Consider the following 22333-nt stretch of genomic DNA (forward strand, 5'->3'; position numbering starts at 1 on the left):
GTTGCTAGTAAGCCTTGAGCTGACTGATGTAATTTCACCACTCTATAAGCTGATCATTCAAAGGTGCTACTCTTGTATACCTCTGTTTCACAGAAGTACAAGCTGAACCTGAATCTAGAAGGGGTAGGAATAGATTTACTTATTTATTCCCTCGTGGTGAGCAAGGCATACTGGAATGTATCAGGTGTTTTTCGCAGGATGCTCAGTGCTCATCCTTTAGTTTTCAAATGCTCAGAAAAAGAAATTGTCTTCTGTTTTTACTTTGAGGTGAGTGTTGATGTAGGGCTAAAGTTCAGGTTGTAACTTTTGCCCAGAAGCAAAGTAACCAAGAAATAATAGTGCTGTAAAACAGGAACTGAAGTGGTAACTTGAGTTTTTGGACTGAGTCTGTTTAAATTCCACTGTTAAATTCCTGTTTGCTTGTCAAGAGCTGTAAGATATGCTTACCTTTGGCTGTTCCTTCTACCAAGTGGTGCTCTTAAGGTGTGTGGGGGAAGCGCTTCTGTTAAAAAAATCCCTTAACTTAGAACTGAGGAACAATTGCTTCCTTCTACTTTTGTGGGTTTTTTTTTTTTTGTAGAGCTGTGTAGTTTGCTAGAATGATACATTTCTGATAAAGTTTGTATTGTATTTATCTGCTACTCTGAGATAAAAAATTTTTAGTTAGGTAATGAGTTGGTCCTCATTTACAAAGCCTTAGTTGTTCCTGTTGTAGCTGTTGGGAGCTAAGGTGAAGTTGGTGTTATCATATGAAACTTGACAATATTGATACAATAAAATTGAATGGATTTATGCTTCTTGCCATGCTATTGGATCTGGTTTTGAAGGTTTTTGGAGAGCTTGGCATTCTGCTCCCTTGAAGCTGGATATATGTGGAGAGGACACTGAGGTACTTGGTGTTAGTGTCCCAGTGCAACATCCCAACTTGCTGTCCTGGAGACAGCTGGGGTTACTGAACTTGGCTAATAATTTTTACTGATTTTAGTAGCTGTTTTTACTTTGTTCTGCTAAATTATTATTAAAATGCCATGGTGAAAACATAGAATATTGTGCTGCTCAGCATTGACTATGTAGTGTTTGTATACATCATTCCTCATGCTGTTATGAAAGATGTTTTCTCTGCAGAATGTTCTGTTTAGTCTTTAGTGGGGCTGTAGCAGAAGATGATGAGGCTGAGGTTTGAGTAAGTAGTTGTACAAGTTGAATGTGGACAGGAGGTAACTGCTAAGTAACAATGCAAATACAATGACATCATCCACTTTGATGGCTGTTTGTCTAAATTTCAAAGTACTTCTTAAAAGGAACTGAAACTTGCAAGCTCTGGAAGAGGTTCCTCACTTGTCCATCTCTAAAGGAAAACACCATCAATGAGAAAATGAACTGTCAGAATTTATTCCTATTCACTGTTTTCACTGCCAAAGGTAATTAGGCCTCACTTCAGTGTTTTAGAGAAAACAGGGACATGCTTAGGTTCCACGTTTTTCACTTGAACTCTCCTTTGTGCCATATTTATATTATTAGAATTATCACTCTGCTTTTGATCTAGAAAGGATCAGTCTGTTGTAAGATTATGATTATAGTTCTTTTTTAAACTGTAACATAATGCTTATTAGATTGTCTGATCCAGCTAGCTTGTTCTTCCAGCAATTTGAGCTATTTCTGTGTTTACAGGCATGAAGCCATACACTGAAGTGATTCTGTTTAAACCTTTTATGTAACATTAGTGCTTGAGTATTGCTTTACTGCTCAGCATGATAGAATCTGGTAAACTTCATAGTGCATATAGCTGATAGTTTTAATGAGCATTCTGTTGAGCATTAATCAGGTCTGGTAACGTATATAAGGCTTTGTGCATTTTCTGTTTTTACTGTAAAGCTAAAGCTGTCCAAGGTGCAGCTACAACAGTAAATCTGTATCACCCCCAAGTTAAATTATGTTGAAGCTGGGTGTTGTGTTCTGCCAACAAACTCCTAATGGAGAATTCTAATGTGTTCCTAGAATTATAGCAATGCATTAGCCAGTATTTTCAGATGCATTTAACTTTTGGGGTGGAAAGAAATTGGCTTAATCTCAAAAAAGTGCCTGAGCTTTGGGGAAGCTTTAATGTACTCTCTTGAATCTGTAGACTAAATTCCTTTGGTATGGTTTTTCTTGATGACTTAAATTGTTTCTACATCCACACTTCTGTTTCTCTGGAGAATGCTGTGGGAAGGTGATGGAGGGCTAAGTGAATACAGTAACTAAACTGCTTGGGGTAATAAGTATGGCACCTGTTGTTGTTCATAGCCACATTTCAATCTGACGTGATGCCTAACCCCTAACAAGACACTGAACAGCTGCAGGGGCAAGGGAGGGGAAAAGGGAAGGAAATTAAAGTTGTGATTCTCAAAACAGTACCAGTGTGGCCAGCGGGGGTTGTTTCCTGCTGTGCAGAACATGTGAGGAGCAGTGCAGAGCTCCCATCTGCTCTGCTAAAGGAGGGTGACAAACTAGAAATTTACCTTCCTTCCTGGGGTGGAGCACATCTAGGGCACCTTAGGGGCTTTACAGTAACTGAAATGCCAGAATTCAATGTTTGAGTGCAGTTTCTTTTCACTCCTTGCTGGAGTTCCAAGTGATTCAGCCCTGTCAGTAGTTTTGTAGTAAAAGAATCTGTGGCTGCAGCTAACAATCTGTGGCTGCACATCACTAAGTTGCTTGTGGTGTGTAACTCGTGAACTGGAAATTTAAGATTATAATCTTCAAGCTCTTCCTATGATGGTCCATCTTTAATGATTCTTAAAGCACTCCAGTTGTTCATGTTTTAATTTTTTTTCAGATACAGAAAGTGTTTTAAGAGGTCAGCAAGCTTAATGAGGTCAGGCTTTCTGTGGGAGCTTCTCCTCACATTAATTTCTTATACCTTTTATGCCAAGGAATGAAGTGTTACTTTAAATGTTGGTTGGGGTTTTTTTTGATGATGAGGAGGATTTATGGTATGTGTTCTCTTCCCCTCCTGCTATGGGAAGAAGTCCTGGACTTGAAGATTTGTTAGGCTGAAAGACTGGCAATAAAGCTGTTGGAGACATTTGTGCTTTGCAGTTTTAGCACTGCAGTCTGATGCTTGGTTGCCTCCTTGTGTCAATATGCCTTTTCCTTTCCCCTGGCAGTGTGTGGTGTGCTAACAGCTTCTCCATTGCTGTCTTGGGGAGGATCTCAGCAGTCTCATCATCTGCTGCTTGGACAGATACACAAATTCACCAAGCTAAAGGCAGATGAAACTGCCCCAGTGGGACAGCTGCATTAATGAAAGCTTGCTTTGGAAAGTGTCTCAAAAGGCCAAATCATTCACCCTCCCAGCTTTATGTCCACTATCACCTCTAGTAGGTGCTTGTGTGACACATTCTTGGAGATTTACAACATGAGAGACTTGATAGCTTTGCCCAGCAATGTAAACCATGTACTTACCTTCCCTTTTGAAAGCTGTTCCTGATATGTAACCTGAGCCTGTTTTCTTCAGTTAAAGGCCTACTTCTTAGATGTGGGAAAAAATGCCCTTCACTGAAAGCTTGATCCACCTGTGGGGGAAAAAAAATCCTTACCTGCTTCATGCAGTTTTGGTTATAAGCATCACTGCCTTCCATGGATGGGATTCTGCCTACAGGGCTCCTTTGTGTTTCTTACTTCAAGCCAGTTTATCTGCTGTGATGAGGACAGGAACATCCAAAACCATCCCAAAAAAACCCCATGTAGGATTCTCAAGTCTTGCTGTGGCAAACTATTGTGCAGGTTGCACATGTGTGTACATACAGCCCTGCTCAGTGCTTGACTTATAACTGAAAACAATTCAGTGTATATACTAATTTGTCACTTGTTTGGACTGCAAGCTGCAGTCATTCAGACTTAGTTGGAGTTGTGGCCTAGCCAGATGTTCAGCAGGCAGGTTTTCTGTAGCTAACTGTCCTGCCCATGAAGTCTCAGCCCTGCTGTAGTGTGGATCAGCAATCTGTTCCTGCAGCAGACCTGGACAGGGCTTGTGCTGTCTCTTCTCTTCCCTCTGCACTGGCTGAGGAAGGAGCCACAGCTTGGACTTGAAAGAAAGAAAACCTTCATAGTAATCATGTGGTGGGATTACTGGTGATCATCTGGTTTACCCAGACACTGTGGCAGGACAGATCAGGGACTATAGAATTGGTTGGTGTGAGTTGGAAGGGACGTTAAAGCCCATCTCATTCCACTCCTGGTTGTGTTGTTCCACACCTTCTACCAGAGCTATCCAGCCTGGCCTTGGACACTCCAGGGGTGGGGCAGCCGCAGCTTCTGTGCCAGGGCCTCAGCACCCTCACAGGGAAGAATTTCTTCTGTGCATTTAACACAAATCACCCTCTTTTAGTGGGAAGCTCTTGCCCTTGTCCTGTCACTTCAGTCCCTTGTCTGAAGTCTCCCTACAGCTCGTTTAGGTACTGGAGTGTGCAGCAAGGTCACCCTGGAGCCTTCTCTTCTCCAGGCTGAACCCCCCACCTCTCTCAGCCCTTGGAGCATCTTTGTGCCCCTCCTCTGGACTTGCTGCAGCAGCTCCATGTCCCTGTGCTGGGAGCCCAGGCCTGGAGGCAGCTCTGCAGGAGGAATCTCACCTGAGCAGGGCACAGGGACAGATTCCCCTCCCTTGACCTGCTGCCCATGCAGGGGGATGAGCCCAGGACATGGGTGGTTTTGGGGCTTCAAATGCAGATTGCTGGCGTTGAGCCCATAATAAGCTGGACTTTTTCTAGGTTCACAGTCTTTAATTACTCAACTTGGTTGGTGTTCTGAAGATGTTAATGAGCAAACATTTTCTTCCTCACTGTATTAACAAACTGTATGGCTGTGCTGATATGGGAGCCCTGGATAAGAAATCTTTCATGGAAGCTCTTTGTGTTACTGTATGCTTTGAAAGCAGAGGGACCATTTTGTCTGGAATTGTGCAGGAAAGCTGCTTAAGGCACATACCTGCCACTGCCAGACTTCAGTGGTTCAGGCTGAGGTTGTCCAAGCTGTAGGTAATTGGTGATAAATTTATAGTGGAATTGATTTCTACTTTAACTGGTGATGTTTGTGTTTAACTCTTTAAGGGGACTCTGCCTGTGCCTGGTCAGGGGAGGGACCAGAGCCCAGCTCAGTTAGCAGGCTGCAGATCAGCTGGTAGCATGGCTGAAACTCAAAGGCAGTCTGGAATCCATGGGAATTGGGTGTATGTTTTTCCACCCCCTTGAACAGTGAGCTCACACTGAGCAAATGATGTGCTGAGAATAATTCTGCATTGGAGGAAATGGGGGATACTGATTCTGTAAGGGTGGTGTGCTCAAATTAAAGTCTCTAGCTGTGCTCACCCTTTCTTGCTATATACAGCTGAAATTGTGTAAGGAAATTCAACTTCTGTTGATTACTAAGGAGACCTGCATGAGGAGAAAGATAGGATAAGCTTGTTATTTAAGCATTTGTATGCCTGTTAATCTCAATTGTTAAAAAAAAATTCTGAAGTTATTCTAGGAGGGACCTGTTAGAGTTTTTCCTGCCCTTGTGTGTGACGTGTTACAGAGACTTGAAATTGAGGAAGCAAGGAGGTGAAGGTCTGATTCCTTAGGGATCATCTTCTCCAGGGCACTGTGACACCTAGTGACAGCATTTCCAATGTTTACAGGTTGGAGTTTCACTCTCCAGTTGATTTTTTGCGCTGTTTAGCCAAATGTTACTTACAGCCTGACCTCAAGTCACTGAGAGTCTTTTCATGGGAGTAGAGATGACCACAAATTATGATAAATTTCACGCTGGCTTTTTAATTGAGGCATGGATATTCATATCTCCTTGGTGTGCCTCTCTAACTTTGCCTGGAAAGTTGAGGATTGCCTTACATGAGGGTTTCTGTTACACTCTCTGGGTGTCTCATTGGTGTGTGTGAGCAATCCTTATACAGGTGAATTTTAAGACTTACATGAACACAGTGCAAAAGCATCAATGTCCTGTGGTGCGGTAGAATCTGCTGTGAAAAGGCTGTTAATTTGTCTCTTGGCTTTAGATCTCAGCAGGAGAAGTTAGTTTATATATCAAAGGGGTAATAATTTTGATCTTAACTTCTCTCTGATATTCACAGTTAGACTCCAATACCTGGAAGGCCTAAGGAGACATTGAGGATAACTGTGTGATTGGAAATGTATAACCATGAAAAATACTCTGTCTGAATAACTTATCATAGTTTAGCAATGCCATTGGCTGCTTACATCAAGGCCTGAAACTGCTTGTCCCTTTTGTACAAGGATAATCAAACTGCCCCTAGGTATTCCCAAATACTGTGTTTTAACAGATACCACGTATGATACATCAGCCATTCTCCATATCTATTCTAGAACATCTCCTTGGAATATCTGAAGTCCATATGGCTATGTATGATGAAGATATCTTGAAAAATCCCTTTTATTTGGCCATTCAGAAGCGCCGTCCTGACCTATGCAGCAAAGTTGCAGAACTCCATGGTATTGTAAGTATGAAAAAGTACATTTAAAAGCTGCTTGGTGAATAGTAGCTGTTTGAACTTATATTTTATGTCTGCTATGAAACATGTAAAGATTATTTCAAGCCTACAAAACTTGGAAATGAAGCAGAACCATTTTTAGTTTCAGCTGCACTTTATTTACTAATATGGACCTCTTGATATATTGCAAGGTAGTAAAAAGCTAAGGTTGGTGTTGTTTCTGAACTCTACAGGAACCTTATTTTCTTTTCTATGAACTAAAGTTACATATTCTCCCACAAGTTTATAACTTAAATGAGATTGACCTTTTGAGATGCCTGGTGGACAAGCAGTTACTCATTTGACAGCATTTTACATGGCAAAATAAAGTTATTAAACTGACCTGGAATAAAAACTTCAGTCCTTAATATTTGCTAATCTGAGTGTTTTGCAATTAATTTTCATTCACATTTAAGTGTGTAGAGACTCCATTAAACATGGAAGTTATTGTCACCTTTTGATAAAATTTGTTTCTTTCTAATTAGGAATTTGCCCCAAATTGCCAATCTGCTGGCCTAAACCCAAGATATTTATCCTAGACCTTTTTCTGATGGATTTTTATTTGAGTTTGAAAATATACTTCACTTTTTTATTAGCTGCTTAATTTTTAGTCATCTGTTGTGATTTTAAATTATTTGTGACTGGTGCTAAGTAACTAAAGATTTCGTTTACTTCCCTTAGTATTATTTGCTTCAGTTGCATGTCAGCCTTTTCCAGATAAGTTACTAAGTGAGATTTCTGGATTAATTATCAGGCTGTGTGTCTAGTGATAACCTCTCTTTTTTTTTTAAAATAAAAGCACTATAGTTCCTATGTGTTTACTGTAAATATTTAAAAGCCTGATTTAATTGCTTGCCTTGTAAGGACAAAAGGTATTGATAAATAGCTGGGAATACACATTTCCCTCTTAAACATGATTTACCTTCTTTTAGGTGCTAGTTCCATGCAAAGGAAGCCTTTCAAGCAACAGTCTTTCTACCTGCCAGTTTGAATCTTATGTGCTGAAGCCTCTGGAAGAAAATTTTCAAACCTTAAATGGAAAGGTATTTCTGTTTGATATCTGAATGTGGCTTGGGGACACTCCAGGAAGTGATTCACTGCTGCTGTGAGTGATTGTGTGAACTGATGGGTACAGACAAGGCCAGCAGGGCTGACACTGCATAGGATCCAGGGTTTTCATTTCTAATTTTACAGTACAGTCTGAGAACTTGGGCATACAGCTTGCACTAGAGATAGTTTGCAGGCTGCCATCAGGATTTTCCTGTTCCTGCCCTCACTGGAGCTGCTGGGAAAGGAAAGCCAGGTGTGAGAAAGGCACACAAGGTGTGAGGTATTTTTTTTTCAGGCTGGGATTAAGTCCTGTTCTTAAGCTGCTGGGTTTTTTTTAATTTCCTTTCTGCTAAAAGTGCTCTAAAATCTGCAAACAAGACCTTGGTGATTGTCTGAAACCTCCTCCAGCACTAGACTTGTAAAAGAGTAGCTGTAAGCAAGGTTCAGCCAGCCACTGCCCAATGAAGGAGCCTTTGTTTCAGTGTCAACACAGCATGAAAATGTGAAATTTCTCCAATTTGGAGCTTTCTCACCTTGCAAATTTCTCTTCTCCCCCTTTGAAATGTGACTATGCAAGGCAGAAGCCAAAGAGCACCTTTTTTTCTGGCACTTTCACACTTGTTCTGCTTTGTCTTGTTTCAGGAGATCTTCATTCAAGGCAACCTCATCATTCTAGGAGCTGGTTTTAATTACACTCTCTCAGTACCTGTTCTCTTTGAGGAAACCTTTTACAATGAAAAAGAAGAAAGCTTTAGTATATTGTGCATAGCTCATCCATTGGAGAAAACAGAAAACTCAAGTATGTATTGGTGTCAGTTTGGTGGCTGCCTTGGCACAGTGAGCCAATTAGTGTTTGTGTTTAATAAATATGTTCATTCTGGCAAGTGTTGGCTTGGTTAAAAGCCCTTGGCCTTTATGAGCTTGCTGGGCCAGATTTTGGTGTGCTGCTGCACAGAAATGCCAAGTTGCTCCCAGCAAAACTGGTGCTGAGACTGGGGCATAAATCCTGTAGAATTAAGAATTATCTGTGGAATACTTAATCCAGCATGATTTTTCTTAGCTGTGCTCAATTTATTGCTGACTGCTTAAAAAAGGGATTTAATCCTAAATGTGTGTCTTGAGATGCAAGGTGGATGCACAAATAACTGGAGAGGTAAATTCTTTCATGATCACTTTGCAGGGGGATAAAAGTTGTCTGGCAGAGTTAGGTAGCAACCTGCTGATGGTGGCCCAGTTTATGAAGTTGAATGTCTCAATTTTTGTCCTGCACTAAAAGTGCTCCTAAAGGCTGTGACTCTTTTCAAGACTGCAGTCAATACTGTGAATGTTAACAGCATGTCCTTGTGAACTTGTATAACAATCCATGTTTACTAATTAACAACAGAAGCTCCTTAAGAAGCTTAGAAGCTTCAGCTTTTTCTGAAGTAAAAACATTAGTCTTCCTAAATAAATAAAAATATTTAAAAGAAGTGAATGCAAAGAGAAGTAGTACTAGGGTAGTGTGAAAGTAGTATTGTGAGGGAAGTATGGAAGGCTTTAGAAAAACAAAACAACCCCACTGCCAATTCTTATAGCCTTAAATTCTGTGTTAATGTATATGTCAAAAATTATTCATGTGATACTCTTTATAGCCATTATGTAATATAGTCATATCACAGTCTTTCAGAAGTGAATGAGTTTCTAATTTCAAAAGTAATTTGAAAATAATGATTTAAGCCTCTTATTAGCTGGCTGCCTTTGATTGAAGATGAAAGATTTGCCTAGAAATACTTTTTGGAAAAACAGCATAATTTCTAAGTGAGGGATTCAGTTGTTTTAGTCAGGAAAAAAAGTGGATTTGCTTTAATGTTGCTTCATGTGACTTTGCTCTCCCATTCAGAGAAAGCATGTCTAAATAAAGAATAGCTTATGTAAAAGTCCACGATGGGATTTTTGCAGCTCACTTAAAGCACCCTGACTTCCTGCACGGCCACTCTGTCAACACTGTAATGTGCTTTTCTTCTACTTTCAAGCTTGACTTGCACAACTCATAAGCTGAGTGCATGTGGTAAGAAATTATCCCAGTGTAAAAAAAAAAAAAGTGAAATCTGTGTTAGCTATTCCAAATAAACACTTGACATAAAATATAGGGGAGCCTGCTCAAATGTGACTCCTTAAATTCTTTTAATTAAAAGCAATACCTCTAGTTAAAGGTGCAGTCAGCTGAATTCATGTTTCAGTGTACACAAGCTGGCTGTATATGTAGGGACAAAATGCATACATTTATTAAGCCTGTGTATTAATTCTTGGCTTTTATTTTAGGTGAATCTACAGCTTCATCAAACTCCTATTCTCTTAAGAACATTGAAGATGTTAGAGTGTTCTTGGGAAGGCACTGTGAGAGATTTGATAAATACATAGCATCTTTCTATAGAACATTTAAAGAGCACGAGAGGAAAAGCCTGCGCCACTACATAGTCAGTGTCTTCCTTCCTGATGTCTAATTTGCTAAATATAATTAGCTGCACTGGTGCTGTTATCTTTGCCTTATTGAGCTTTTCTGTGTCAGAGCAGCCTAGAGCTGTGAAAGGGGAGGAGGGAGAAGTGGTAATTTACATTTAGGTATTTCACGATCTGGACTGTTAGTAAATGCAATTATTATTGCTGAAACTCTTACCATACTGTACACTTCTGAGACAGGGAAGAACTTACATTGCTTATTTAGGCTTTGCTCCTTCAAGTCCCATTAACCTGAAGGCTTTTATCTTTTCTCTCTTCTAGGATTCTGTCAATGCACTTTATACCAAATGTCTGCAGCATCTTTTGAGAGATTCGCACTTGGTAAAGACTTACTCCCCTAAATGCATAGTCCAGTGTTACTTAGGCAGTAAATTATCTGACTTTCTCTTGCTGTTTATGGCTTTGCTTTTCTAGAAGATGCTTGCAAAGCAAGAAGAGCAGATGAATCTGATCAAACAAGCAGTTGAAGTAAGCATCTGAAATGAAGGAAAATAATTAGCTAGCTGTTTTTAATTCTCCCTTTCATGCCTAAAATACTGGGTTGTTCCTACAGATGTATATCCATCATGCTATTTATGACCTAATCTTCAAGTATGTGGGGACGATTGAGGCAAGTGAGGTAAGTTTCTTTGATTGCTCCATACTACTGATACTCATCTAAGGCATTTAAATAAACCTGTTGCCTTTCTATTAATTAGGATGCTGATTTTAATAAAATCACAAGGAGCCTTCAAGACCTGCAGCAAAAAGACATTGGAGTGAAGCCTGAGTTCAGGTGAGAGAGATGACTGTGGATTCTTGAAGAGTCACTGAGATCCTGTCTTAAATAGAATCATGCCAGCCCAAAAGTGTTTTCCTTCAAACACTAGCAAGTTTTTTTTATACTTTCATTTGAGATGTAAAATCAAAGCTTTGCAAGTGTCATATGAGGACAGTCTGTGCATTGATAATTGACTCCTTTACTTTTATATTTTTAAGCCATCTAGAGGATACAGAAATGCAGGTGCACTTGGAGTAGAAGTGGGAGTATTTTGGAACCATTCTTCAACTCAGCTCTGTATAGGTTAAAACTTGGGCTTTGGACATCCTGCGGAGGAACTCTGTATGCTAATCATTCCTTCCTAATTATTTTGTAGTTTTAATATACCACGTGCAAAGCGGGAGCTGGGTCAGTTGAACAAATGCACTTCCCCTCAACAGAAGCTGCTTTGTCTGCGTAAAGTTGTACAAATTATTATGCAGTCTCCAAGCCAAAGAGGTCAGTAATTAGTCAGTTCATAATTTTAAACTTAACCAGCACACACAAAGCACTTCAGTATATAAACGACTGTGTGGGTAACTCTTGGGGGTCAAACACAGCTGAGCTGGAGTCTCCAAGGTCTCTGAACAGAGCAGAAGGGAAGGGAAGTGAGGTAGGTGTGTCAGCACTGGTTCCTGTGGGCTGAGGTGGGCTCTGGGTTAGCCTGTGTATGTTTTACCTTGGACATGTGGGAAGCTCATATCTGCCAGGACACTGAGGGTGATCCATTTTAAACACTGGAGATAGCTTGCTGCTGGATCATTCTTGTGTATTTGTCCATGCTCCTCTTAACATCTTGAAATTGAGACTCGAGATGCATCTTTTGCAAAATGCACTGTTGGTTGGGGCCAAACAAATGTGCTGCAGTGGATTGCAGACATGATTGTGTGATACAAAAGCACAGCCCTCTTAACCTGGCGCTTTATCTGGCTTGAAAAGAGAAGGTACTTCTACAAAGCAAATAGAGTAGCACAGTGAACTCATGCTTTCCCTACTTCATCTCTTCTTTTCTCTAGGAAGACTGCTGGGTTAAGGAAAAATGTATCAGCTGTGAGCATAGTCTTTGCCCTCAAGAATTTCAGAAGTCTTGAGCTAATGCTCTGGCCCTTGCTGTGTGGGAAGGGAGGGATGCTAGTCAAATATTGCAGTGTGTACTGCACAAACTGTCTGTGTGTTGGCTCCTGGCAGACGGTTTCAGCGAGAGATTGAGAACATTTGGAGGCCTGCCCTGGGCTCTCCATGCATTCTCTACTAGCAGAGCTGACCCTTAGTCTTAAGCAGAACTTTAGAGTTATTGCTCTTGATTTGAACCATGACTAATACCAAATGTGATTTTTTTTTTTTTTAGTTAACATGGAAACCATGTGTGCAGATGATCTTCTCTCTGTTTTGCTGTATTTGCTTGTAAAAACAGAAATCCCAAACTGGTATGTAACTGTTTTAACTATATAGAACTCCTTCCTACCATCTTGTGCAGTGCTGCTGTAGGGACAAATGTTTCTGAACAGTAATAACTTACTGAAAGTGTAAGAGGTCCTGTTGAATTGCAGAAAATATTTTATAGGATAAATATCAGAGATGTGTTATGTGTAACTAAATGAAAGAGCAATCAGGGATTTGCTGTCATTTTGGTTCTTAGCCTAGAAAAAAGTTGTAGTGGGAGGCCATCTCTCAACCAAACCTGGGTGTCAATACAGCCTTCACAGAGTGGTTCTTTCATCTGTGTTGGGAACTGTGACACCTTTATGCTTGTCAAGATTTGGTGCATTTCTTACAGAGAAACTAGATGTGAATGTTTAATTACTTCCTGCTAGCTTGTGCCATTGTGTCTCCTCATTTCCAGTAAAAGTCTGTCTAAACCTTCCAGCTGTAGCTGAACTGATTCTCTGTGCTGTTCTGTCCTGGATCTCTGAGATCAGCATTTGGCCTTTAACTTGTAGCTATCACTGTGGTGCTTATGGTGCTGGAAGCATTGCTTCACTCACTTCAAAGATGTTCATCTCCCATTATTGCCCTTAGCCTTCCATTCCTTCCATCCAATTGATAACTCTTCATTGAATATTTAAGAGATCAGTAGAGTCACTCTCCAAGCTCAGAACAGCCATCTTGCTGGCCTAACAAGCTTTGTAGAAGCTTTTTCCCAACTCACCCTATTGTCTGCCCGGATTGCCTAAGATGAGCTGCAATGTGCCATGCTAGTGTCTCAGTTTCAGTGGTTCACAACTCTTAACTTTTTCATTTTCAGGATGGCCAACCTGAGTTACATAAAGAACTTCAGGCTGTGCAGCTCAGTGAAGGATGAGCTGGGGTACTGCCTGACCTCCATCGAGGCTGCCATCGAGTACATCCGCCAGGGCAACCTCTCCGACAGACCCACAGTAAGCTACTCCTAAAGTCTGTCAAATGCCTGAAGATACACTGTAGTGCCATTGTGGGTGTAAGTCCAGCCTGGGGATACAGTAACTAACTCAAGAATTTCCTTCTTTTGCTTAAAAAAATGAGTAGAGGTGACTACCTGAAGCAAATGCTAAATTTACCTAAATTATTATAATAAAGTCCTAACTATATACCAATATTTTTGCTCATTGCTTACTTCTTGAGGAAGTACTTAAATGTAAAGTCTGCCTCTTTATATGGTTAGAGGAGAAATGGCAGCACTGTTTTCTACAGATGAGTCTTCAGCATGTTTATCTCCTGTACTCTACCATGATTATGAAAGTGCAGTACTTGGGAACAGGCACAGCTTAAATTTTGTGTAATTTAAAAAAGCTTAGCTATGCTAGCAGAATGGAGATAGCAGTGTAATTTAGAATTATTCAGTAAATCTTCATAGTGGAAGAATTCCATGTGTTTGCAGTGTGGGTTACAGTGCTGCTATGAGCTGGTGGCTTAGGGGATGCAGGGCTGTGATAAGGTCCTGTTTGAAGGTCAAATTTGGCTCTTGGGATCTCTGACCTAGCAGGGGCAGGAAATCTGTGGATGCATGAGAGATTTCCTCCTGGGCAGCTAGACCTGCTGTCCATCTGGTCACATCCCTGCAGGCCAGTCAAGGGTGACGCTGATGTGACTTTAGAGGCTTTATATAATTTAGGAACTTTGTAGATTTAGTCAAGGAATCCAGTCTTACCACTCCTGTAAAATTTTCTACTGTTGTAAAACTAGGTTTTCCTGAGCTGATGTGGACATCAAAAGGAGTGAACGTGGGACCAGAGTGAATTCAATGTGTCTCAGTCTGCCCAGCTGCAAAGCACTGGAGTCTAGCTGCAGGGGCCAGAGCAATGGCTCAGTGTGCAGGGCTTGGGATGGGACAACCTGGGGCACAGTCTTAAGAAGCACTTAATGTAACATTTTGGCCTCTTGATATTTCTGGTTTTGTCCTGTTCTGGGATTTTTCCATGAACTTGTGCAAGTTTGTTTTGTACACTCAAAAAACAAAAAACCCAAAAAACAAATCAACACTTCCATATTGTGCAAAGAGAGTGGTATTTCTTGTCTGTAATTGAATTATATAAAAAAATAAAAATGTTTAAAAGAAACAACCTGCTATATGATTTTGCTTCCTGCAGTCACTTGGCTGTCATTCACTATCAATACACAAAGAGCAAAGCTGTTGCTCTGAAAGGAAACTGAAACCAAAGTAGAATTATCTTCCACAACAATGCCAGCAAACTAAGATAGAGTATGATGCTCTTAAATTTCTAGAATAAAGACTGTTTCCTAATAAATGCCTGATCCTGTCCCTTTTGCTGTAGTTGAGGATAGCAGCTTTTATACTGGGATTGCACTCAAATGTTGTACCTCAAGTGCCACTTCCATTAAGGTACTGTAGTTCTTTGGTAGGCACCTGTCTTGAAAGACAAACTGTACATTTGAGAATCTAAATGAGGAATTCAGTGTCTGCACCATGGGAAGAGCAAGCCATTAGTGTTTCTGCCCATACTTCAACTGGATCAGTTCCAGACCCAGAGAACTTTATCACTTCAGGGTGAATGTGCAGCACCAAGTCCTCTTGCATTGCCTTTCCTTGGAGTCAGCGTGGCTGGAAGGCAGCAGAGCCCTGAGGATGAAATGAGGGACAGCTGGAAAGGAAACAGCCAGGGCACCCTTTGCTCCTGGGCAGGAGAGGGTGGCACACAATGCAAAGAGACTGAGGTGGAAGTAGAAGAAGAATAGTAAGGAGGTGGAGGAGCATTGCTCTCCCTTCATGAAGTTCCCATTGAGAGATGTCCTTTACTCTCTGGTAAAGGGATGAACTTTGAAGCAGCAGCAGCAGCTGTCATCTTGCTGCCCTATGATTTCCTTCTCCAGATTGTGCTGGAAGAGGCTGTGGGACTGAAGTGAGCAGGAGCATTGCTGTGCCCTGGGGCTTCATTACAGCCCCTTATGTGGTTATGCTTAATTTTATAGCTGGCTTCAGATGGAGCTGCTGGCAGCTGAGTAATGCTGCTGTCCAATCCCTAATGAAGATTACTGCAGAAAGAAACTCAGCAGGGGACTAATGTACCCTGAGGGATAATGGGCACCTTCTCACCCTCCTGTCAGTAAGTGAATTGCACTCTGGACGTTCTTGCCAAATCCCTCCACCCAAGGTCATGCAAGTCCTTGTGAGACACTTTGTGGGGAAGAGAGGAGCCTGTAAAGCAATAGAGAGTCAATTTTATTTTCAGAATTGTCAACATTATTCAATTAGAATTCCTGTTAATAAGTGTTGGATACCAGCTCATTCCTTTGCACAGCTAATGTGTAGTAAGACTCAAGTTCAGAGGGTTCAAGTGAGGTATCAAAAAATAGGGAGTCAGAGCCAGCCATGAGGGAGTAGGCAGCATTTTGTTTCATGTGTGGGAAGAGCTTCAGATGGGAAATGATCCCTACTCCCCCTCCCCACCAAACACTTCATTACCCTTAGTTTGTGCTCAAGAGTTCCTTTTCTAGCTTCTGCCACCTGTATTTTCTCCAAGTTATCAGTTGTAATCAGGGGGAATGAGTTGGGATAGATGATTACAAATAACTCATAGGGATTACAAAGGTACACTCTTATAGGTACAAATACTTTCTTTTTCTACACATTTTAGTATTAGATTTAAAAGGTCATTAATGTTTGGGTGTGTATTTTCTAGACAACATACCCTTAAAATACCTGAAAGTCCCACTCCAACCAGTCTCTTTTTAAAAGAAATACAAATTCTTGGCTGTGACTAAAGCTGATACAAGTGGATTCTCACTTTGAAAGCCCAAACTTGGTTAATCTTTCAGTGAATATTTGATTCTTGTCATTCTATATTTCACTATTGAAGATATGTGGTTTCACCTGGGCTCTTTTTTATTTTGATTCATATAATAAATATATAATACTACTACACTAGGGTTTCTGTCTCATTTGACTCTTTTAAAATAATGATTCTACTTGGGGAATGCTTCCCTCGAAGACACACTGTGGAAGGAGCAGTTCTAAAACTGCAGTAGTTCTTGCTAATGGTTACTTAGATTCTCCACAGTGAAAGTATAAAGTTGTCTCTGAGCATCCTCACTAGAAATTCTGGTTAGACATTAGGAACTTGTACCAGCAGTTAAACTTTTGATCAAATATTTCTTAGAGAAGTTATTCCTCTTCCTAGTGAAGAATCTAAGGAGACTATTGTTATATGCCTTGCAATTCTGAGAAGATATGCTTGGGTATCCTTAACTAAAGTATAGAGATTTGAAAAGATTGGTGAATATTTGTCACCTTCCTGTATCTAAATACAAACAACTTCTGTGAAGTACAGAGAAAAACTTTCATCTCCAGACCTCACAAACATGTTTTTAATGACATTTGCTGAACTCTTAAGGGTTTTTGGGACAGCTTTATGAGAGGCATCTGTGTTGATTTTGAAACATGAATAGCCCTAATTTCTAGAAAGTCTGAATCAACTTATGTTGTTTATTTGCAGTTTATGAGGCTCAAATTTCATGCTGACTTGCTAATGTAAGAGTGGAGTCAGACTGGTTTTACTCATTTACATTTGGTCTTGATAGACTTTAATTGCAAAAGCCATAGCCCAGATCCACTGAAGTTTGCCTGGTACGTGGGTGCATGTCTTAAATGCAGAGATTTTCTGTTTTATGGAGGCTGAAGTCTTTCCATTTCTGGAGAGCCATTATCCTGCAACAGCACCACTGCCAACCACAAACAGCTGTGGCTCAGAACCAACCACGTGCAAAAGTTTCCATCTGCATTCTTAGGAAGCGTTTTCCTTGGGTTGTTGTTTTATTTCATGGGAGGATCAGTGCTGCCACCTCAAAATCCAACTCCACTTAGTAATTTTCACCTGGCTTTGGAGGCATTTATATTCTTTAGTGCATCCTGAAGTGTATCTTCAGCTGTCTCCAAGGACTGATGCAAGGGTTGCAGCTGTATCTGCCTGGTTCAGACCAAGTAGGAAATTGCACAGATGGATCTGCTGCAGAGCAATGCTTTGCCTACTGCAATCTTGTATTTTCCAGCCAGCAGCAGAGAGTTCAGAATTCTTTGAGTCACAGTTGTATCTGGGTCATCTTTTTTAGTAGCCATCAGTAGACGTGTTTCATGTGAATTTCCCTAATTTCTCCTCTTTAGAAAGCTGTGTTGTACCTCTTACAGTTCCTGCTTTCTTTGATATGTATTTCTTAGTTTTGCTGTGTTCTTTTTTAGATGGTACTGCCATAATTTCATTAATGTTAATTCACAGTGAATTTCAGTAAAGAAATATTCTGGTAAACATCTACTTATTATTTCTATGGGTGCCCAGTCTTTTATGTCTCAAAATCTTAAAAGTGAAATTGATTCAGATTTCCCATGTGTCTGATAATTCATACATAGTAAATAAGTGTTTCATATTTTTAAAAGTTAATTCCCTGTTAAGGTTCTGTACTTTTGCATGTAGATGACTCTTATTTGTTTTATTTTCAGGAATCTGAGAGTCTGTGTGACAAGCTGCTCTTAAGGCAAAGGATGAACTTGTTGTCCCAGATGTCTGCTGCACCAATAGACTGCTTATTTAAGGTTAATAACTTTTATGGCAGAATATGTATGTATTTGCACATTTCATGTTTATATCCCTCCCTTTCTGCAGTTTTCTGGAATGTAATGAAGGGTTAATTACATTAGTACTGTGACATGTCTTTTATGCTAAAATGCTAAAAGTGTCTTTTGAATCAAGTACATCTCTGTGCCAAAGCCTTGCTAACATAATATAATCTTATGGATTTCAGTACATGTTATATGAAATATAGAAGAAAATGAGGATGAAATGCTGCTGCTGTTTGTATTGTGTGGCCCATTTAAATCACAGATGTGACACTGCTTGTGTCTCCCAGCTTTTAGTGCTTCAAATTGGAAGAGCTTTCTGAAATAATTTAGATGTAGTCACCTGACAGCTACTTCATATTATCTATTAATCTCATACTGTCATTCTAAAAGAATTTTGCTTATACAAGGACACAAAGCAGAGCTTCTAATTATATGTTCACAGCTTATGGCTGGAGACTTAGTAATTTTATAGACATGTTTTTGCACAGAGGGAGCTCAATTTCATGATGGAGTCTAAAGAGGACAATAGGAATTGTTTTAATTTTTTTATAGAAAGTGAAGTAAGCCAAGAACAGTTTCTTTTTAATACTGAATGCCCATTAGGGGGTTTTGTGCTGTGACATTGTTCATTTCTGCTTTCTAATGCTTGAATACGTCTTTCATAATCGAGTCCTTTCATTTTGTGCCTCAGTAAATTACTCTTGGCTTTTTTGTCTTAAAAGGAGGCCTTTTATATTGGTTTCTCATTCTCTCTTCTCTTGTTTTTTGTAGCATATTGCTTCAGGTGATCAGGAGGAGGTGGAGCGGCTGCTCAGTCAAGGTGACAGTGATAAGGACACTGTACAGAAAATGTGTCACCCGCTGTGTTACTGTGACAAATGCGAGAAGCTGGTTTCTGGGTGAGCACCCTTCCCCCCACAAATGCACAGAAAGCTGGGTAGAAGCCTTTATCTAAGATTTCCCTCAGGAAGTATGCTGCTTTTGGTTATAGAGGAATTTGGGAGCACTTGAGGATGTAGTGGAGAGCGTGTGGGTGTGTGTGGTTTGAAAAAACAGAAGAAATATTGGGAACATACAGAATCCTTTGGAACCCACCCATTCTGTGATGGAGCCTGTGTGGGCTTTGGTAAACATGGTGTTTCTTCTCTTGAATCAAACTTTCAGATCTGGGACTAAGCCACTTCTCTTAACAAAATGTAAAGTTCTCTGTGGAATAATTTGTCAATGTAAAAGGATAAAAAGTTCCAAAATTATTTTTTTGCCATCCTTGGCAGCTTTTCCCTTTCTCTCCTCCTTCCTGCCACCACCTGGGTAATTAAGCTGCTTTCAAACCATTGTGTTTTAAAGGAAACTGAACGACCCTTCCATTGTCACCCCCTTTTCCCGAGATGACCGGGGGTACACTCCACTTCATATAGCTGCTATTTGTGGTGAGTGGGCTTGCTGTTCTTCACCAGTGTTTCCTCCTCCTTTGGCTTTTGTGTCTTTATGTCAGTCTGTTTCCCACCTTTGTATAAAAGTTGGAATTCTGCATTAAGTTGTTTTTTTACTCCTTTGCTATTGAAACTTTGCTGTTTCTATCTGAGCACAGACTGAAGTTGTTGTATATTCTTTTAAGCTCAGTTTCTTATGGCTGAGTTAATCTTTGGGTTTTGACTCTGTTTTTGCCATAGTGGTTACCACAGTGGTGCTTTCTTCAGCTTTAAAAAAAATAGATTGTCCTCAGAAATCAGTCTTGTTTTAAAGGACTGGCAGATTGAGAAACAACTTTTCTCTTTCCTGTAGCTGGCTATGCATTGTAGAGCTGTAACACCTGTATTATAATGGTCATTATGTAATTGATTTTCCTTTTATTAGAAGCTGTATTATTTTCTTAGTGGATGGTTTGTTATCTATAACTTCCTTTCTTATTATATGAATCCAAATATTTTCCTTTGTTACTTGTAGGATACAAATATAGCTTGCTTTAAGCTGGAGGTTCTTTTATGGGGCTTTAACATTGAAAAAAACCCCAAATACCAGGACAGTGAATATGCAGTATATGGAAACATAGTATGCAGAAATGCAGGGTCTCTTGGTTTATAGTTACTGTTTGAATTTGATAAGTAGCAGTGTTCTTGTACAAAGTTTACACCTTTCTTTGAATGCTTATTTTCCAAGGTCAGACTTCCTTAGTGGATTTGCTGGTAGCCAAAGGAGCCATTGTCAATGCCACAGATTACCACGGTTCAAGTCCCCTTCACCTCGCCTGTCAGAAGGGATATCAGAATGTTACAGTAAGCACAACACCTAACCTAAATAATAAATACATGACTCTTACTAAGTTCTGCTGCTGTTACTGCCATTTAGATCTTCTGGGGAGCTTTTACCAGAGCTGTGTAAGCTGTCAGAATGGAGGATCTTCCATCATTGGAGTTTGCAAGATATTTTATTTTTTCTCCTACTGCAAGGTTTTCAGCCATTGGTAATAACCAGCTGGCAGCTCTGCATAATTCATCCACTTTATTAACAAAATGTCCAATACATAATACAGATGGAGAGCATCTCTGCTCTTGCTTGAGACAGAACAACCATTGCAGCCATTGGGCTGAATTAAATGCTTCACACTGTGTTTAGGATAGACTGTGTAACTACAGTAATTATTGTCTACTTGAATTTCATGTATGTGATATTCTTCAATTAGCATTGTTGAAATAAAGTTGTCTTCACTTGCCTAGGCTCTTGAAATGTGAGGTAGATGATGTAGTGAATATATTGCACTGTTCGCTGCAGTAGAGATTTCATTTTTTTCAGTTAAAATTCTGAATATGTAAGAGACTTTGTGATTCTCAGGGTAGGGCACAAACAGTGCTGCAGTGCCAAGAGGGTGGTGTCTGAAACAGGAGGCAGAGCTAGTGTCTCATGAAGTGCTTCATCATGCCAGAACCCTAAAGGAATCTGCAGAGCAATAATTGTTTGTACATTAATTTTTTAGCTACTTAAATGTCTACTTTTGCTTTTCTTTTAAGCTGCTCTTATTGCACTACAAGGCAAGTACTGATGTTCAGGACAATAATGGAAATACTCCACTTCATTTAGCCTGCACTTACGGTCATGAGGATGTAAGTAATTGTTTTGTATCAAACCAAATGGGCATTCTAATGCAATGGAATTAAACTGATGCAAATTAGCACTAAACTTATATATTTTAAATAGTAAATAAAAATATTTGAAGGCTAAATTGTTTAATGCTCTAAATGAGGACTTTATTTGGTAGTTCGTAGCAATTTTTAATGTGACTTCACATTAAAGATAGCAGTGCTCTGCAAATCTAATTGTTTAACTCTTTATTTAATGACACTGAACCACTACAGCCTTCTCTTTAGGTAATGGCTTACATAAGCAGCAATAAAAACAAACCTTTCAGGCTTGTGCCTGTTGTCTGAGCTGAGACACAACACTATAATTTATTGATAGCTTTCCTTTTGTTCGCAGTGTGTCAAGGCTTTGGTGTACTATGATGTGCACTCCTGCAGGCTGGATATTGGCAATGAGAAGGGAGACACTCCTCTGCACATTGCTGCTCGCTGGGGCTACCAGGGCATCATTGAGGTGCTCTTGCAAAATGGGGCAAACCCAGAAATTCAGAACAGGATGAAAGAGACTTGCCTGCAGTGTGCATTGAATTCCAAGGTATTCCTCTTCATCTTCCAGCCTGATTTCTTTCTGATGCAACACCACAGTGGTGGAGATGTTCACTGCTAAGAGGGTTTCACTATTAAAGAGAAAATGTGTGTTTCACTCTTAGGAATAAGGGTCCCATTTTAACTCCAGCAGTGGGAATACACTCTGTGGGATAGAACATGAACTTGTAAATGGGTACTTCTAATCTGCTTAGTCATATTCTGTTCCTAATTATTAGGTTGTCAGCTCATTTGTGTTTCAGTCAGTAGATTCCTCTATGAGTGGCGTTACATAGGTTCTCTTTAATATTTTTGTGCAGATTTTGTCATTGATGGAAGCAAACTACCTAACATTTGAAAGAGGACAGAGTGCTTCTGAGGTAACAGCCCATGCAAGCTAAATTGTTTCTTGCCTATGCTTAACTGCCTTGATTTGATATTTCATCTTTTCTGGTTGGTTGTTTGTTTGATTTATTGATTTTTTAATTTGTTTTTTTCCAACTGTAAGTCACCACTTAGGTCTCCTCAGCACTCAACAGAAACTTTCAGCAGAGGATCATCTGTCTCAAGCCTGTCATCAGCATCAACTGATATTAGGCAAGAAGAAGCAAAAAACAGTTATAAAGAGGTAAGATTGAGGTATAGGTTTTGACAGTAAGCAAAGTGAAGGAAGCTAGAAGAGTGATAATTTGCCACAGTGTTTTAAACTGCTTCTTCAGGACTAGCCTCCTGTCTGGTTTGGAAAATGG

General features: G+C 40.0%; 1 protein-coding gene across 5 annotated transcripts in view; it reads left to right on the top strand.

The window, feature by feature from the left end:
• ANKRD27 (ankyrin repeat domain 27) overlaps window positions 1-22333 on the top strand; it is a 56372-nt gene that overhangs the window by 15577 nt on the left and 18462 nt on the right. For 4 of the 5 annotated variants that reach the window (XM_005490067.4, XM_074551112.1, XM_014269191.3 and 1 more), the window contains exons 2-20: window positions 6363-6493; window positions 7459-7569; window positions 8219-8375; window positions 9878-10032; window positions 10337-10396; window positions 10490-10543; window positions 10629-10694; window positions 10774-10850; window positions 11212-11333; window positions 12223-12301; window positions 13120-13252; window positions 17803-17895; window positions 18694-18821; window positions 19270-19352; window positions 20083-20198; window positions 20931-21023; window positions 21397-21594; window positions 21905-21964; window positions 22093-22212. In XM_005490067.4, the coding sequence (XP_005490124.2) occupies window positions 6392-6493; window positions 7459-7569; window positions 8219-8375; window positions 9878-10032; window positions 10337-10396; window positions 10490-10543; window positions 10629-10694; window positions 10774-10850; window positions 11212-11333; window positions 12223-12301; window positions 13120-13252; window positions 17803-17895; window positions 18694-18821; window positions 19270-19352; window positions 20083-20198; window positions 20931-21023; window positions 21397-21594; window positions 21905-21964; window positions 22093-22212 (2007 nt within the window). In that variant the 5' untranslated portion in view covers window positions 6363-6391. Of the gene's footprint in view, window positions 1-6362; window positions 6494-7458; window positions 7570-8218; window positions 8376-9877; window positions 10033-10336; window positions 10397-10489; window positions 10544-10628; window positions 10695-10773; window positions 10851-11211; window positions 11334-12222; window positions 12302-13119; window positions 13253-17802; window positions 17896-18693; window positions 18822-19269; window positions 19353-20082; window positions 20199-20930; window positions 21024-21396; window positions 21595-21904; window positions 21965-22092; window positions 22213-22333 lie in introns of those variants that run through there. The other variant, XM_074551113.1, reaches the window with a different exon arrangement.

The sequence above is a fragment of the Zonotrichia albicollis genome, chromosome 13, assembly GCF_047830755.1.
Source record: "Zonotrichia albicollis isolate bZonAlb1 chromosome 13, bZonAlb1.hap1, whole genome shotgun sequence".
Classification (NCBI taxonomy): domain Eukaryota; kingdom Metazoa; phylum Chordata; class Aves; order Passeriformes; family Passerellidae; genus Zonotrichia; species Zonotrichia albicollis.